This window comes from Gallus gallus, chromosome 5, assembly GCF_016699485.2.
Source record: "Gallus gallus isolate bGalGal1 chromosome 5, bGalGal1.mat.broiler.GRCg7b, whole genome shotgun sequence".
Taxonomy (NCBI): Eukaryota; Metazoa; Chordata; class Aves; order Galliformes; family Phasianidae; genus Gallus; species Gallus gallus.
Window position 1 is genome coordinate 52,711,787 of NC_052536.1, and position 18,175 is coordinate 52,729,961.

At 43.6% G+C, this 18,175-nt stretch overlaps 1 protein-coding gene across 9 annotated transcripts in view; it reads right to left on the reverse strand.

The window, feature by feature from the left end:
• Positions 1 to 18,175, reverse strand: part of SYNE2 (spectrin repeat containing nuclear envelope protein 2) — a 173,918-nt gene that overhangs the window by 154,037 nt on the left and 1,706 nt on the right. For 7 of the 9 annotated variants that reach the window (XM_040701588.2, XM_015287885.4, XM_015287883.4 and 4 more), the window contains exon 2: positions 2,339 to 2,454. In XM_040701588.2, the coding sequence (XP_040557522.1) occupies positions 2,339 to 2,417 (79 nt within the window). In that variant the 5' untranslated portion in view covers positions 2,418 to 2,454. Of the gene's footprint in view, positions 1 to 2,338; positions 2,455 to 12,404; positions 12,549 to 14,199; positions 16,143 to 18,175 lie in introns of those variants that run through there. The other 2 variants (XM_040701587.2, XM_040701586.2) reach the window with 2 other exon arrangements.

An 18,175-nucleotide genomic window follows, 5' to 3' on the forward strand; every position in this document is an offset into this window, starting at 1 on the left:
GCCTCCTACAGAAGATTTTGACTTAAATCACCATCAAATCTTACCAAAACAAACTGCCTGGTTCTATATGCAGTAAAAAAAAAAAACAAAAGCTAACCATTTTATTATATTTTTAGGCATATAACTTCCCAATGACCAAACTGACTGGTTAATTAGGACAAGACCCACCAAATATGTCAGATAAGTGCAGTAACATCACTGCCATTCAGAAATAACGGAAGACTGAATCACAAAAAAAATTAAATGTGGAATAAGGTACAAAGAATCCAGACAAGATCTCATGCCTACTTCTTTTTTCTTATGCCACTGTTTACACCTAACTCCTGTTGCATTGTGCTTTTTACAGTACTGGATATATTCTCAATTTATAACCTAAAAATTTGAGAAGTAGATCATAACCAGTACTACAACCACTTTTAGCCAAAAATGGAGCTGGTTTTCTAATATTTAAGAGCACTCCGTTCTTAAATCTGACATCAGGTGAACCTGAACATTTGAAGTAATCAAAGTCTCTGGCTGCTTTAAAAATCCCACCTCAAGATTCTCTATCATTAAAACAGCCCCTTTTACAGGAGTGACCCTAACATTCTTATCTGATCCTTTCTATTACAGAACTGTAGTAGATTCAGTAATGTGTTTCCAGTGATTCATCGCAGCTGTATTACCTTCTGCCTGTTTGACCCAGATCAGATGCTGTAGCATCAGTGCTCAATACATTAGACATGTCTACACCATTTGTTGCATCTTGAGTCATTACAAAATTGTTTATATCACTTTCTCAGGACCTCTCAAAGTGTTTGAGAACAGCCAAACACACACAGCTTGGCTCCAATTTGCACCACATCAGCATAATCTACGAGCTCAAATTATTACAGCATAGAAAAATTATTTAGTTATTTCAGTTTTAATAAGCAAGATTCTTTCACTTAGATACTGATCAAACAACACTACTTTCACTGGACATACTTGACTTTTCAGAAAGTAGTGATATTATTTCAAAATAAAACCCTGGCCTAAAATCCCACATATCTCCAATTCCATGCCTTAAAGCTAGACAGTGTTTCCAAAGCCTACTTCATGACTACAGTCAATTCAGTCTCTGTACTAAGGGCTGAGTGTGACAGGCTCAGCAAATGTGTGTCTCACAAACTGCGCTTGGTGCTACAGCAAGGCTAGCACTCGTCTGCTATGGTTTTTTGTTTACTGTCCTGAAAACTGAATACTGAAACAAAACAGAAGGAAGTTCACCATTAAAGATGTTTGGCTTCAGACCACTGTTAACACTCACTCATCAAACCACGTGGTTTCAATGGCAACACTAGTGCAAATATGGATTGTAAAAGTGATTTGGCAGAATATTCTCTTGCACCATCTGTTTTTAACATATTGTCACATATTTACTCTCAAATACGAACCATTTTGTTGCAACTAAACTAAAAGGAAATAGGTCTCCGAAAACATGACATAGTTCATCATGTTCTAGAATATCCAAGCTTTAAACACATTGAAGACCAGCCTTCCAGCCATGCTCATCCTGCTGCTTGACCAGACTCCCTGACTAACGCCTCCATGAATGTTTTCATGAGTACATTTAGAGCAAAACCAGTCTTTCCAGGAAATTCTTAGAGAATAAAATTCAACATGAGATTAAGGAAAATCCATAAAGCCTACACAATAGGCCATCTCTGACATGCTGATGACCATTTAAATGTCGAAGTAGGTACCACTAAAATGGAACTATTACATACCACTAAGTGATAGATCATTTAACAAGACCCAGCCCACTGCAACTAAGGATAAAAAATGAAAGACTTTGACCTGTAAGAAATCTGCCTATCACTCACTTAATTTTTCTACTTGTTCTGTCCATGAGCTTTCTTTCTACACATGCATGAGATAAAGCAATAAGGACTGAAAAGTAAATAAAAGAAAAAGAAACAAAATGAAACAGCACTGTACTTTCTAGCCTCATTAAGACAGCTCAGTGTAACCAACTAATCGTCAACAAATGGAAAACAAGGAAACCAATGAAATACAACTGCTTTCACTTTGGCAATTCCCCTGAAAACAGTTTACTGTAACATGTATGCTGAGTAACAGAGCGTAAGAACCCGCAATGCCACATGCACAAAAAAGGCAATGGCTCTGAAAATACCACAGAAAGTACTATCAGAGCCATAATCTTTCAGCTCATTGCTGAGATGTTTTTCCACAACAGAGAAACACCAGCAAAGTAACGCAGTCATGAACAGAATACACTGTAACATCAGTTTTAACTGGTCCCTCCAAATTGCCATAAATCCACACTAATAAAGCACAGAAAACTATAGCAACCCACCTTGCAGTGATAGAAAGAGGTCATCTATTTCAGAGGAAGCCTGCTCCTCTGTTGAGGGAGATGACTGATTCGACGCCATGTTAAATCCAATGGAGACTCTTCAATCAGTTTTCAAACTGAAATTACAAAAAGAAAAGATAATCAGTATAGTTTTACATTAACACTGCTGATATCAGAGTTGTGAAGGAATACGTAGGTTAAGTGTCATGTGGGGATTTCTTTTCTTTGTTTCTGGAGCTCACACGGAATGAAGTGAATGTTCTTATTGCATGAATCAAGTTTTTGCCACTTGGCTCTGCTCGCTTTATTTCTAACAGAGGCCAGCAGTGCTCGACAACACAAACCATGGATGCAAGAGTATCTTGCCATGAAAACAAAAGCACTATGATTAGGGAAAGACAAACACAGTTACTTTCTTTTAGGAAGCCAGGTTGGCAAAGGCTCACAGTGCCTTCTGCAGATCTGCTGCTGCCAAACCTCCCAGGCTTTCTTTACATCTTTGTACTTTCCTTCATGCACAGATGACTGTTGCAGAATGGAAACAATTCATGCAGAATCTGCAAAGATTAAGGTGAAATGCAAAAGCAGCAGTTAACACGAGTGGATAATCACAGCTGCTGCTTCTACTTAACAGTGTTGTTACTTCTTAATTCCTGTGATGAGGCACGTTTTTTCTCCAGCTCCTCCATTCTCCTGTCCCTGGATACCTCCCCTATCTCTAATTCAATTTCAGGGAGATAAATGCTGTGCCTTACACAGAAGTATAACAATGTTTCTGTTACTGCAGTAGCAATATTGTCCAATTTGCCACTGCAGGAAAATTGGCCTCTGAGCTAGAAGCTCATTTTTATCAAGAACTTAAACAAGTTCAAAAACAAATAAAGCTGAGGATGAAATAAGGGCTCACTTTAGGCAGCCTTTGTTTCCTAAAAGAAATATGCCCTTTCCATGAGAAGTACTAGGATTTGCAGACTAGACATTAGCAACCCATCCGCCAGGTATATGTCAAAATGACATGTCAAAAATGATGAGTAAGGAAATATAACATTAAAAAAGCCAGTGAAATTTTCGTTCTGTTCCCTGTGCATATGAATGATGATGAAGTCTGTTTACTCCACCATATACTGTTTTCCCTCACTCCCTGCACAGAACAAAGGACACCCATGTAATGAGGAGCGATTCAATACTTGGTTTGCCTCACACCCTGAGCAATGCGTGTCCTTGTGCTTTATTCAAGAGCTGCTCTGCTGACAGGACTATTAAGCTCCTCACAACATCTTCCACTGCACTCATTGCCGCAGTATTTGAACACTTCACAAATACCACTCAATTCCCACTTGCAGCACCTCCTGAATCAAAGGCTTTTGCCCATGTTCTACCAAGGACAAGCAAAGCTGCAGAGAGCATAAGGTGAAAAAGATTGCTAATTTGATTCTGTTTTCCCAGTGCAATAGATTGCATGTCCAAAGCACTGATTCCAGCTGGCAGTGAGCACACAATCTTTCTGCAGGTCATCAATAACACCCGAGTAAAATTTAAGGCACCGGACATCAGAAAAGGGATTTCCAGCTGGGGAAGGTAAAGACATGAGCTATCTAGATTATCTGAGAAAAGGTAAAAATCTTTTATAAGGGTTTAGTTTGCTTAGCCTAGCAAGAAGTGAAGGAAAAGACTATTTAATCTCTGACAGGCTCACAAACAAGACAATATGAATAAACTATGCCTTCAAGCGAGAATGGAAATCAGAAGATTACTAAATATTGTGTTTTAACAAAGCCTCTCAACACACACAACTGCTACAAAGGCATTACATGATTTTAAGACTGGAATTGTTCTTAAATGGACAACAGAAAGAGATTGCCTTTATGGAAGGACACTGGAACTTGCAGCCATGGAAATCTCTGCTGGGTCCTCTGCCAGAGAGTCCATGACTGTTGATCCAGCCATGGGGCCCTCTGCTCTCAAGCTCTGAGTCTCAAGTCAGAAAGCTGTCACTGATAAAAAAAAACATTAGAGGTAAGTGCCAAGGCAAGGGTCTTGCAAGAACTCTGAGTAGGCGTTAAACTAGAATCCAGCTCTCCCTGCAGCACCGCCTATGCCCAAGGCTACACAGTCTTTCTTAGGAAACTCTTTCCTTCTCCTCTCAAGATCAAGCAACACAAAACCAAATCCTAAAAATGCAACGTCACGAAATCTTAACCTCTTGTGATTATCACTGTATGTTATGATTATGTGACTGTTACTTGGAAGGCTACTAAGCAGTGAGAACCAAACAGGGGGGTACAAACCACACCATCAGATCTCCAGCTTTTTGCTTACAGGATATAGGCAGAGTTTGCTGCACTCACTGCACCTTGACTTTTCCAGTTGCCAAGTGCAGGCCTTCAGAGCTATTTAAGTGCTGTGGCTTAAGGCTCTGGGCAGCTCAGCACTCTTGCCCACCCTGCGGGAAGGGAGACAGAACAGGAAAAAAGGTAGAACGGAAGGGTAAATAATAAAATGATAAAAGAATACAAAAAATAAGTCATGTGCAATACCACTGCTCACCACCTGCTGATTGATCAGCCAGTCCCTGAGCAGGGGCAGCCCCAGCCAATCTCCCCAGTTTTGTTACGTTCAGCATGTTGTCACAGTATACAATATCTCTTTGGGCAGTTTGGGTCAGTGGTCCTGGCTGTGTCCCCTCCCAGCTCCTTGCTGGCAGGGCAGTAGGAAAAGCTAAGACCTTGACTTTGTATAAGCACTGCTCAGCAACATCAGTGTGTTATCAACATTATTCTCCGCCTAAATCTACAACACAGAACCATACCAGCTACTATGACGAAAACTAACCCTACCCAGCTAAAGCTAGGACATTAAGAAATAGAAAATACTGGCAACAATGAATCCACGGGTGAAAGCAATGCGAGTGCCTGAATTTGGTCCTAACATTATAACCATGTGAAAAAAAAGAGGGGTAGGAGAAGAAGCATGCAAGTAAGACCCTCCACCACTGCCACATGAGTATAAACCACAAGCAATAGGTCTCAAAACCATGTACCTTTCCCTGCAGTTCTGGGGCACACACTCAACTTCAGTAAAAATGCATGTTTTTTCCCTTCATCGCAGGTTTATTCCCAATTTTAACCTTATTTTCAACTAAATGGGCACATGATGCAGCATCAAATCACCAGCAGTGAAAACACACATATCTGTTTGACTTCTTTGCATCCAAATTTGATCTGGTGACACAGGTAGAGCTAAGTCATGTCCACCCGACTTGCATAATGGAGCATAGTTTGGAGAAAGGGGACAGGATCTGGCATTAGAATACCTCCATGATAATAGGATACGATGCAAGAGCTATGAAACAAAGCCAAATGTTAACTTTTCCATGAGCATTTCTCCTCTTTCCACGTTTCTTCTCAACTACAGCATCAACACAGCAGGCAGTGTCTCCTTCTATGTGCCTGCATCTGCTTCACGTGGTGGGACTCAGCTCAGATCTCTGGGCATGCAATTGGTAAAATGTAATAAAGCTTTCAGGTTCCAGAGCAGCAAAATTTAAAGCATTAATGCTTTGAGCAGGGGGTGTAGAATGAGACAACTTCCAGAGATCCCTTCCAACAAAATTATGGCACATGATCACAGAACATACATAAATGAAAAAAAGCATATGCCTTTATTTTCTTTTAAGGACAAACTAAGGCCTCTTTATCCAGATGATTAATTTTCTTTCTTTCTTTCTTTTTTTAATTCTTTCTTTATTTTTTTTTTTTAAGAAAAATCCACTCCATAAATCCTCAGCACAAGTTATAAAACTGCAGAGCTAATACATGAGAAGTTTATGCCAAAGCTTTCACAGCCCTGAAGCTTTCCTCTCACCATCTAACACAGCACATGCATTTTTCCCTGCCTCTGGTTCCGGTCCTGCCCCAGCAGAAGACCCCACAGCTGCTTTCAAGAGAGACACGCACACTCCTGGAGGACATATCTGCAAGGATTAGTATTCTTTAGAAGGTTCAAGGTACAGATTGTCTGAGATGGGATTACCCAGGGACACGAGGCTTGTCCTTTCGCCCTTAACCCCAGAATTTCATTCAAATAAAGCACGTCAAGTGTAACTATACTGTATCAGCCTTTGAAGGGTACAAATCTGTGGAGGTGTTGGTAAAATTGCTTAGCAGTGCATTTCATAGGCTTTAGGAACTATCATCTTTTCAACTCTGTATTTGATTATTTCGTTATAAAATGACTCAAAGAACCTGCAGAGCTAAACCAAATCCTTCAGTTCCACGAAACACTGAATAACTGTGAAATATACATCCAGGGCATTGAAAACAAATTGCAAAGAAAAGCATGCTTTTTCAGTGGAGATAAACCAAAGGTGAGGAGAATGCTTTGTGTTTCCACCCTTCTGTAGTCTGGTATTAATACAGCTCAAATGGCTCAACTGTCAACCAAAGCTTTCGCCATGACAATGACACTTCTAAGTCCCAAACCCAGGCTTTCTGCTAGTGGGTGCTGGTAGAGAACTCCCTCCCCTCCCTCTCCCTCAGTTCTCACAATGGGCACCTAAGCACGCAGGTGGGAATTAGATCAGTACGCTCACAACACATAATTTCAACCTAACTTTCTCGTAACCTCTCTTTCACAAATTGTACTGAAACATCCGTTGACTAACAAAATATCTACAGAGAAACATAGGCACGTTGACAGACCAAGAAATCTAAGAGCAGGTAACACACTGGAAGTCTCAGGAAACTAACCTAAAAATAATCATACCTCAGCTTTAAATTCTGGAGAGATCATCATGAGAACAGACAACACTGACTTAACTCCATGTCTTCAGTGAGACTTAAGTCCCAGTGAGACTTGAAGAGAGACTTTTCTTCATCTGGGTCTTTATAAAAACATGCTTGTCTCAAAGGAAGGGGGAAAAGGTTTGGGATGGATTTTGCTAGATTCACTAGCAAGGATTTTGTAGCCTTAACGGAACAGTTTGGATCAGTATGGATTACAGATTTAATCCTGCAGTTAGTCCGAGTAGAGAGAGCAGTAGGGCTCCATCGTGTGAACAAAACAGCAACCATACAGAATGCTCCTCTGTGGCAGAAGTGCTGCTGTTCTCAAACAATGTGTGCAACTACCATTAAAATACAAAATGCACGTTTCATTAATGATGAAAATTACTACAAGAAATAATAATAATGCGCACTAATAAGGCAGCAAGGTAAACTTGCTGGCATGATCTCCACACTGCCTCACAATCCCAGGGAGCACCAGCCACCCCCTGGGTGTCCCTGCTCCGTGCTGCAGCCTGCTGGGCAGATGTGCCCTCAGAGCCCTCCTTGGGAGCCAATCCCAAAAAATCACATGGCGTGAAATTAGCTCACAAATGCACTCCTTCCAGCTGAAAGCAACAGAGATCTTGCAAACAAGCCTGTCTAGAGGTTTATATGGTGAATGTTATAATCTGCTGTCAGTAAGCCTCTGCTTCATTGTTTTTGCCTTCACAGACACATGCCTCATATTTTCCCAGTTATTTTCCCATGTTGGCTACATGCTTTCACTTGGTGTTGCAATAGGTATTACAGACATCTTTGCATGACATCTCCAACCACTTGGTTTTACTTTTCCTTCTTTGAAGTGCTGCTGATTGTTTATGGCTCGCTCAGGGACTCAGACCTTCCCTCCATAGAGGCCGCTGCCTGTAAACTGAAGGCTGTTCCTAGCAACAGATTATTATTATTCATGCGTTAGCTGAGCTGATGTCACGACGAGAAATGGCTGATTTTTATCTCTGGCAAACTTATCCGAAGGAAGTAGAACTCCACAATGCAGGCTGACTGAACTTTGCCTTCTTAACAAAGCGCTGCTGAACCTTCATTTGGCAAGCAGCTCTTCTGCAAGTCTGACATTGTCTCCTTAGAGGCAAATTGCTGGGATTCAAATCACAATAACATGACCTGAAGAATTTCCAAGGAAAGACCCCTCCAATCAAGTTGTGGTTAGAGGAGTTTTGGTTTTGTTTGGTTGATATTCACTCAGAGGGTGGTGACGCACTGGAACAGGTTGCCCAAGGAGGCTGTGGATGCCCCATCCCTGGAGGCATTCAAGGCCAGGCTGGATGTGGCTCTGGGCAGCCTGGTCTGCTGGTTGGTGACCCTGCACATAGCAGGGGGGTTGAAACTACATGATCATTATGGTCCTTTTCAACCCAGGCCATTCTATGATTCAATGGTTGGGTTGCTTGTTTTGTTTTAGCAGTGTTTGCTCTTTTCTGCTCACTTCCAGTGTGCTCACACCCCTCTTAAGTCAGAGCACTTCCCACAGCACTAAAGTTTGATGTCACACTTCCTTCTCAACCATTTCACCACTTTTAAATGCCATTTTGGGGGCTCTTTGTGCCTGCATTTTCCAATACCTTTCCATTAAGACACTCTCTCTGCTGAAAGTTCTTCTCCAAAGTGATGTTCATTCTTCTCAAATTTAGAATGCCAGACAATTTTGCTCTTTGGGGTGGCCTCATACAGCATACAAGTCCACAGCTGGAATGAGATCACAAAGCAGACGTACTGATCCCCTTCTCTTCAAAGCCAGAACCTCAGGTAACAAAAATCAGAAGAAAGCCATTGACAGATCTGTCCTGATTTCCACTACTTGATGAACTGACTACTTCCTCACAGGAAAAAAAAAGTATTTGTCATCATCCAGTAAGTGTAAGTGGTGCATTCCCCTTGCTTTCAGGAGGGAATAAAAGTCTCCCACTACATTTCCATCACTTTGAAGGTGATGGGGAAAAGAGGGTAGAGCCTTCTGATCCCAGGCTGGATGTGGCTCTGAGCAGCCTGGTGTAGTGGTTGACAACTCTGCCTGTGACAGGGGGGTTGAAACTAGATGATCATTACGGTCCTTTTCAACCCAGGCCATTCTATGATTCTACGACGATCCTACATAAAAACCCACTGCTTTTAGACGGGTATCTGCCAGTCCTTTAAGAAACGGCATTAGAGACACAGGTCTTGCCTTGGGTCTTGTTAAGCTCACAGCAGCAGGAGATAAAGGAATTCAATAGGAAAAAGCTTGGAAAAGGCCAAACAACTGCTCGAAAGAACCAATCCCAGAGAATGTTGAATCTGCAAGAAACACAGATGGACACAAAACTACACCTCGTTGCCACAGAAATAGTCTTCACTCATGTGAACTGACACACTGAAATTAAACGCACAAGTAAGGACTCCTCCAAAGAACAAGAGCTGCAAAACCAAGACATGTCCTGCTAGTTTATTTATGACAACCAGCAACAGGACATTTTTTCTCATCCAGGGACTTCCCAGTAATCTATTTATAATCGTGAAAACGTGCCAGGACAAGCGTCTGGGTATACAAAAGCTACACCACTTTTTAAGGCCAGCAAATGTTGCTGGTTTGTCTTTGATTTACACATCAGTAATACTTCCTGTTACAGAGGTACAATGGATCTTCTCACTGCATTAATTAATTTGAAAACATGGTTAGAAAAGTGTCTTTCCTGACCTTTTCTTTCTTTGGGGGGGTGGTAATATATCAGCCATCCTGGTACAATTACACAGTTTGGAAACAGCATTAACTCCACGCTGTCGTTAACACACAGAAATGCTTTTATTAACAGAGCTAAGCCTCATTCAAGATTTGACCCACGGAGGTGCATGATGCATTTGCTTGCTCTGTGCACTCAGAACAAGAGCCTATCCCACATTTATCTGTTCCCAAGAGGAATCGCACTGCTGAAGCATACTTAATTAAGCTGGAAAAAACACAATTTTCCATCTGATTTCCACGTTTTCCCACATCATTAATAAAAACAAGTGTTCAGAACTTGTAACCACAACTGTTAACATAAAAAGGTAGAACAGCGGCTGCCTGGAGGCTTGGAAGGCCAAGGCCACGTCCAGCACGCTGCTACGCAAGAAGCCAAAAACACTGTGGTGGCTTTGCCATGGGCCAGAATGACAATTCAATCTCTACATCACAACCAGTAAGTATACAACGTGCTAAACTCTGCCCCAAAATCTCCAACTAGGTGCCACGTCAGATATAGCGCTGCACTGCTGCCACAAGGCCAGATGGAAACAGCTTCCACAAAGTGGGGTATAGGCACGTGCTTTCCTGTGACTCCACAAGCCACGCCATAGCCCCATCAAAAAGGGGGCTTTGGGGAAGGGTTTTTGTAAACACAACACAAGAAACTCAACTGTCCCAGGATCTAGGCCATTCCCAGGCGACCAAGACCCAACTGTGTGAGCACGGGCAGGCCTCAGGCCTGCTGCTCCCTCTCTGCAGCACAGGGTTGTGCAAACAGCTCATCATAGCCCTTCCTCTGTGCTTCCTGAATTGGGTCGTTCCTTACAATCAGAAGGGAAGGAGCAGAGCATCGGCTGCAAGCAGAGCCAGTTCAGCTGTCACACAGGGGACTCTGGTTGGAACGGGCTGGAAAACACTGCTCGTTTTAAGCAAGCAGACTACAATCATTTTCTCTTTTGTTTCTTTTACTCATCTTTTTTTCCCCTCAAAAAATAAATCCTTTGATTAATGCTTTCTTAGAAACTCATGGTCAGCCTGCCATTAACGCTGAAATCACTTTATATGGTGTAAAAGGTATTTAAAATAGTGCTAAGTAATAATTACAACCACTTTGTATGAATGACATTATACTAACAAGAACCAGGCTGCTAGTAATACTCTGCCTTTGAAGGAATAAAATTGCTTCCTTCCCACTGCCTTCCTAATTCCCTTTTTCCCCTGCATAAAGGAAACAGTCAGATGGTTAACAAGCAGATTATTCTGCTGAGTGAACCTCACCTAAGCAATAATGGCTTGGAGTTTCCCAGTTAAATCATAAGGCCATCCTCAGATCTTTCTGAAAAGGAGTAATCTGCTTTTTCAGGAAATTTACGGAAGGGAAAGGTAGGAAGAGCAGTGATATGAATGGAGGAGTCTTTGCTGGGCTGAGGACTTCCTCTTACAGAGCAAAACAACTGGAGACAGCAGCACAATGTTTGCACACAGACCTCAGGAGGCAGAGTCGTTGGGAGCGTCAAGAGAGGGGAGGGAAGTTAAATGCAATATGTATTTGGGAGCCAAGAGAGAAAGGGCACGTCTCATGCAACTCCTATCTGCTTTGGCAGTGTTCCTGTAAAGATCACGGGCTTATTTTGATCACTAAATATAGCAGAGAAGAGGAATCCTGCTGCAAGTAGCACTCCACCAGCTCTTGCTGCTTCAGAGGCAGAAGGAGAACACAAAAGGGAGATTTGTCCAACAAACAGTAACAAAAGCTTGCCAAAATTTGAAGGGCAAATTACAATTTAAACGATAGATCCCAGCCTGGCAGCTGTGAATTCATCAGTTTCTCTCTCCAGCAATGCAGACTGCTGCTTGTCCTGCTCTGACCTGGAGGGGCTGCCTCTCCAAAGGGAGCCTCTCATTTCCCAGTTCTGCTTTCAGCTCAAATTTCCCCCCACAATGCTACTCAGGGTCTTCTTTGGACACCTGTCTGCGAAAACCTGCACACTGATATGCCTGCATGGGTTCTGCACATGCAGAAAGAGCCCTTGAACCGTGATGACCCCCATGCTGCCTATGTGTGACCCTCTGCAGTGGCAGAAAACTGGTGCTCCGCTCTGCAAACTCAGCAGTTTCCATGGAGCACTTCTGTCTTCTGCTTTCGACAAAATGCCTCTGCTTTGCTTTCAAAGAATCAGTTGCTTTAGGAAATACAAAAATCCCCATGCAAACGTAAATCTTGAATTTATAGCATAGTTTCAAGCCTGAAGAATAACTTTCTGTGCGCTGCAAAAACCAGGCCAACACTCTGATTCCTACCAGTACTGCTGTCAGAGAGGAAAAACAGCCAAGCCGCACATAGAAAGATGCACAAAGAAAAAAGAACTTGGTGGTATATGCTAACCTGCTACAATAAATCACTCCCACCATACAAAACAAACAAACAAACAAAAAAACAGCTGCAATTTCAAAACCATCAACTCCAAATAGGAAATAGCACAGAAGGTAGGATGCCTAACTTATCTCACGCTTTCCCCACCTGCAGGATGCTAAGTCCTCTTGCCTGTGCACAAACCACACAGCTGCCCAGGTTGTTGTTCTCCTTTGGAATCAGGATTTCTTACTGTGGAGACAAAGCAGGACAAATGCCCACGAGCCCTGCGCATCTCCCTCGCTGAAAGGCAGCAGGATTACGAATACCCAGTTACTTATGGACAAGTCCAGTCAAGCAACAGAAAATGTGCATTGCGTAAGCACCGCCACTGCACCATGGTCTCCCCAGCCAGCCAGGCAGCCTTGGCAGCATCACAGCCAACAGGAGCTGCAAGCCATGCCTGGCATTCTGGCCAACTGCAGCACGCTGATGTGTGCTTCTGCACCACTTTCTCTTGGAGCTGCTGCCCTGGGTGAGACTTCCAGCAAGGAGCTGGCGTGCGACTACAAGCACACATCCTCAGAACAGGATATGCCTCGGTTTCCTTACAATCTATGCACCTGCCTTCAGTACAGTAAAATATAGGGCCGGCTTTTCTGAGACCCTCTGCAAGAAGAGACACGTTAAGAGTTGCTTCCAAGGTTTCCAAGCAGGAAGCATTCACTTGGAGAGGGTATTTGTAAAGTAAAGCCTGCCTGAACCAGCAAGGCACTGCCACTCTGCAGGAACACCTTCATTGCACAACTTTCTGTTTCCTCCCCTCTGGGTGCTCACTCAGGTGCCCCAGGCACATAATTGGGAAGAAAATTCCAATTTCTCACTACTCCCAAATGAAGCCAGCTCCGCTCTTACTCTCCTCTTACAATAACAAGTTCTGCCTTCTCCATCCCAGGAGGATTTCGTCACCAACATCCCACCCAGATCTGCGTAAGAAACAGCTTTGCAAACAATCTATCAGACAGGGTTTATTTAAAAAAAAAAAAAAGAAGAAGAAGGAAAAAGTATTGTTTTGGGCCGTCGTCGTTGTTGATGTCTTTACATAAAAGCAACTGTGAAGCTGTCAGCCTGCTAACTTTGCAACCACTTGTTACAGTCGAAGTGGTTGATGAAGCAGGACGACAATACGAGGAAGTACCCGGAATTGAGCTTCAATGTTTATTTTTGGAGGCTGGCTTTCCTCCCAGCTCTGATTTAATAGTTTGCTCTTTCCCCCCTCTTCCCATTTCTCCTCCCTGGGATCAAATTGCAATTTGTTTCACCTCACACAGTTCAACCACTGATCCCCAGCACACAACTTCAGGAACCAAATCCAGCCTCATGTAACACGCTCTTTCTCTTTCACTGTTAACATATTCTTTCTCTCTTATCAAAAAACGATCTGTTAGTCGAGAAAATTCCTTCAGCAAATTGTCCTCTTAGACACTCAGTTCATTTGGAACAGGAAGTCCTGTTGCTGCAAATTACTTCTCTACACAGGAGAAATTTTAGCCTTATCCTCCATGGTTTACCTGTGCAGGTAAGTCAGGCTTTTTCCAGAAGAGCTCGTGCTTTCTCTTCCATGCTGCTAAGTAAGACTGCAGCAGTAGCCACGCTCCAGAGCAGACCGGGTCAGAGCTGCCCATGCAACTCCAATGGGTTGGCTCACTGCAAGTTTCAGGTGAGTTTAAAGAGTTTCCACACATCATTAATTAATCTTTACACGCTGCCTTCAACCACTGTAAACCTGAAGTACAGCACATTTATTCCTTCCAGGTTTCTGAGCATGCATGCAATTATCCCCACAAGCCCAATGGCTACACAGTAATTCAGTGATGTGCCCGAAGCATGGGTTTTACAGAACTATAATAATATACATGAATTTTTGCATTAATTTTTCCATGAAAAGGTGATGATTACCTACCGGGTGCCATCCAGGACCACTCACTGTGCAGGTGTCACCCTGGGAGCAAGGACACTTGCAAGGCAGCAGCAGGGAGCACAGGGAAGGAGCACAGCCCTGGGAGCCTGCCGTCATCATCACTGCCACTAACCTGAGGGTCGACCTTGAAAAAGCTGCTCTGCAAATCTCCTTTGGCCTCTTATTTATAGCAGAAGATTGTCTTGCACTGCAAGTGCAGCTTGAAGCCTTCCCAAATCCAGCGAGTGACCAGGGGAGGAGGAAGGCTTTGAACAGGACATTGCTGTCTGCCCTCTGCTCCCAGGTCAAGCCCTCAAGGCTCCACCACCTCACACAGCACAACCTATCTGGTAGAAATGAGGACACACGCAGCCCTCCTAGAACCTTTGCTGTGGTATTAGACATTCTGGCTGAGCATCAGCTCTCCTGACATTAAACATCTCCAGCAGAGATGCCTCTATGTGCCTCCATTGTTTAGACGCTGTAGAAACAATGGAGAGGAACAGGCACTTTTAGGGCAGTTCATCCAGGGTATTTTTAGATGTCAGCGTGGATGAATCAGGGCCCAGAAGCACTTGCTCTCCTCTCTAGTGGCTATGAAAGGAGTTTAGACAACCGTCTCACATGCAGACAGCTATGCTGTAGTTTGGCAAGATGAATCTCACAATTTGAGAGAAACGACATAAACAAAGAAGCACCTCTGTGTTTCCACATAGGTGAGAAGGCTTGCCTCCACTAAAGGCACAAGGTGCAAGTGCCCTGCGCATCCCTCCCTCACCAGCGTCCTCCAGCTGGATGACACACAGCTACCTTCTCTGAGAGGGCTTAGCACTGCTAGAAGAGTTTCATCCCCCTGGAACAGGATCCCCAGGGCAGTGGGCACAGCTCTGAGCTTGCTGGAGTTCAAGAAGCATCTGGACAGTGCTCTCAGACTGATTTTTGGGTGGTCCTGTATGGAGCAGGACTTGGACTCGGTGATCGTTATGGGTCCCTTCTAACTTGAGATATTCTATGACTCTATGATTTAATCACTGAACTTCAAGCTTTCGTGAAATACACCTGCAACCAAAGCTTGCTTCATGAAAGCTTCCAAGAAGTAAGACATGCTGCTCGTGGGGCAGCTGTCATTTCTCTCCCTGCATCACCTAGGTGGATGTTACAACACAAACCAACCCACCACAAAGCTGAGTTCTCTCTGATGCCAACCAACACACACAAAAAATTCCTAAAGCCGTCCACTTCCAACATCCTTACAAGCACATGTGGCCATCTGTACACCATTCCTTACCACAGACACACAGGGCACAGGCAGCAGTGTGTTACCCTTCCCACCCTCATCCCTTCATTTCATCATTCACCAGCTTCTTGTGTTTCTCCTAGCAATCAATAAGTCAGAAGACCCAGAAAGTAAAACTTCTTCCTGTAAAATGCACGGTTCTGCCTCCTCCCCACACTTCCATGAAAGTAATTGCAAGAGCTTTGTTTTCCATCTTAATTGTCACCTCCTTTGATAGAACTTTGCAGCCTGAGTCTTAAAGCTCAAATACCTAATACCATTCTCTCCCCCTCTCCCCCATCCCTGCCTCCATAGAGTACCACTTGTATCAGGGTCAGCAATTCCTCCAAAATGTCTCAAGCCTGTTTGCATGGCTGCATTGTGTGGGGAGTTATCAGCAGGCTGCAGGATGGTGAGAAAGCAAACATGCCTCTTTGAGACAGTCCAGGGGCTGCGGTTTAGACCAGAGGCAAAGTTCTGCCCCATTTCCCCTCCTGTGGGCAGATAACAGCCCTTTCCCCAGCACAGCTTTCCTCTTTTCCCTTTCCATGTGCTCAGCTAGGAGAAACACAAGATTCTTCCCCTCTCCCTCTATGCTGGCCCCTTAGCACTTCCACAGAAGCAGCCTTCTTCATCTGCTGCTGTGAAAACTGTGATCTAGGTGATGTACAGAGGCTGCTTTCTTCATATGCTCACTAGCACCAAGATTCATGTCCTGTGATCCATGAAGATCATGCAAAGCTGGCCAGTATTAGCAAAACCTCTTCTGTCCTCCCATTTCCACTCTACAGTCCCTTCACAAATAAATGCAGTAGTCTTCACACACTCAGCATTATCCCAAGCCAAAATAAGTTCACCCTTCACAGCAGCTACTTGCTGCCAACACCCTTCATGCTCCATGGGACACAAGTCAGGAAGGACAGCCAGTCAAATCCACATCCTATGACTAACATACACGACCAGGTTTCGATCTACAGTCTTGGACATACTTATGGTATGCCCATACATGTATTTGTCGTCCAGATCAGTTCAGCCCCAGCTGAACCTAGTCAGAGCACAGTTGACAAAACTCAGGTAAACTTGATCTCCCAGTGGCTGCATGGCCACCTCTATCTCTCTTACAGATATTCCTTCTACCCACACTAGTCACGGATGAAATTCAGGCAAAGGAAGATTAGGTGAGAGGTGTACGAAATGTCACCTTCCCCTTAATCACAGCTTATGGACCCAGTCCCAAAGTGTTACTCATACAGCACTCTGCACTTATAATCCCACCGACTAATCCAGCTGCATGTTCCAACAGGCACATTGCTAGGAGTGTTCTCTTGCAATCACCGTTTCTGTTTCGAATGCTTCTCCACCTCTGCAAGAAGAGACTTTGTCCTCTCCCACATCTAAAAGCCCTGTGACAGTTCAAAACAAACTGAGGGGAAGCTGGGGAAAGTGTGGTACAAGCGGCTCACCTCCTTCAACATGAGCAACTGCACAGCCATCTGTCTGGTTCTCCACCACTGCCAGGTAATGCTGAGGAAACACTTCAGTTGTGGTAAGAAACAGATAAGCATCTCTTCGCACATATATACATGTAAGCATCCCAGCTGCTAGAATTTAAAACCAGTATTCACTGTGCTCCAGGGAAGAAAATAAATGGGTTGAACTGGCTCAAAGGCACAGCTTCAGTAGTGAGAAACTGGATCGTCTCTTCACATCTCCCCGTACAAACCCGGCCATTGAGAATCCAGATCTAACAGAGCCGCAGTTGCTAAGAAAACAGAGCTGCAAACAGATGTTAGGAGATGATTCATGGGGTAAGGGCATATCCCTGCACTACAGACAAACCCAGATGAATGGGGCTCTTTATACCTGATCTTTCAAACTGTCCTTCTTCACGCCCTCTTTGGGATTTCTTCTTTCATTCATTTCTATATTCAGATGGCAAGGAAACCAAATGGAGCTGAACTCGCTGTTTATGTAATTAATTACTGGCAAAGGGAGGTTACAGTGCTTACAATGAACTCACTAAAAGGGCTAAACTGTGGCCCATTTTCCCCCTCAAACGAAGACTTATCAACAAGCAGCTTTACCCAAAACCTACCAAAAGCAGCAAGATAAAATCCAGAGTAAGAAACTGCACAGGAAGGAGCAGTAGCAATTTTGCTTTTGTTACTTTCACTGATGACGTACAACTAGCAGCCTGGGAGATAAAGCATTTTAAGCCTATTAGATCATTAAGGCACGCCACTTCTTGAATTACCTCATTGTGTCTGTGCTTATAATCTTTGTCTGACAGATAAATAAAACACAGTGAGCACACTCCAGGACTGGACAAGCACTGCTCATACCAACACAGTTCCCATGTACTTTAGTGAGATTTACATCAGATTTACTTGGAGAAAAAGTTTCTTTGCCCCTCTTAAACCGCACAGTTCTCAGTTGATATCCACGGTGCTTAAAATGTGTTTGTTTTCTGAAGTGATCTGTAAATATCTGTTTAAATAAAGGAACTCTGATGTACGTTGCTATAGATAGTTGTAGTAAAAAGGCAGCTATCACTCATTATCCTTCACTCTGAGGATGAGAACAACCACCTGCACTTCTGAATACGTATTTGTACAGCATCTAGCACAAGGGGACCCATACACTGCTGCAGTATCAATCAGTGCAGCACTGGCTGCAATTACCACCAGTGTTTTCATCAACCCT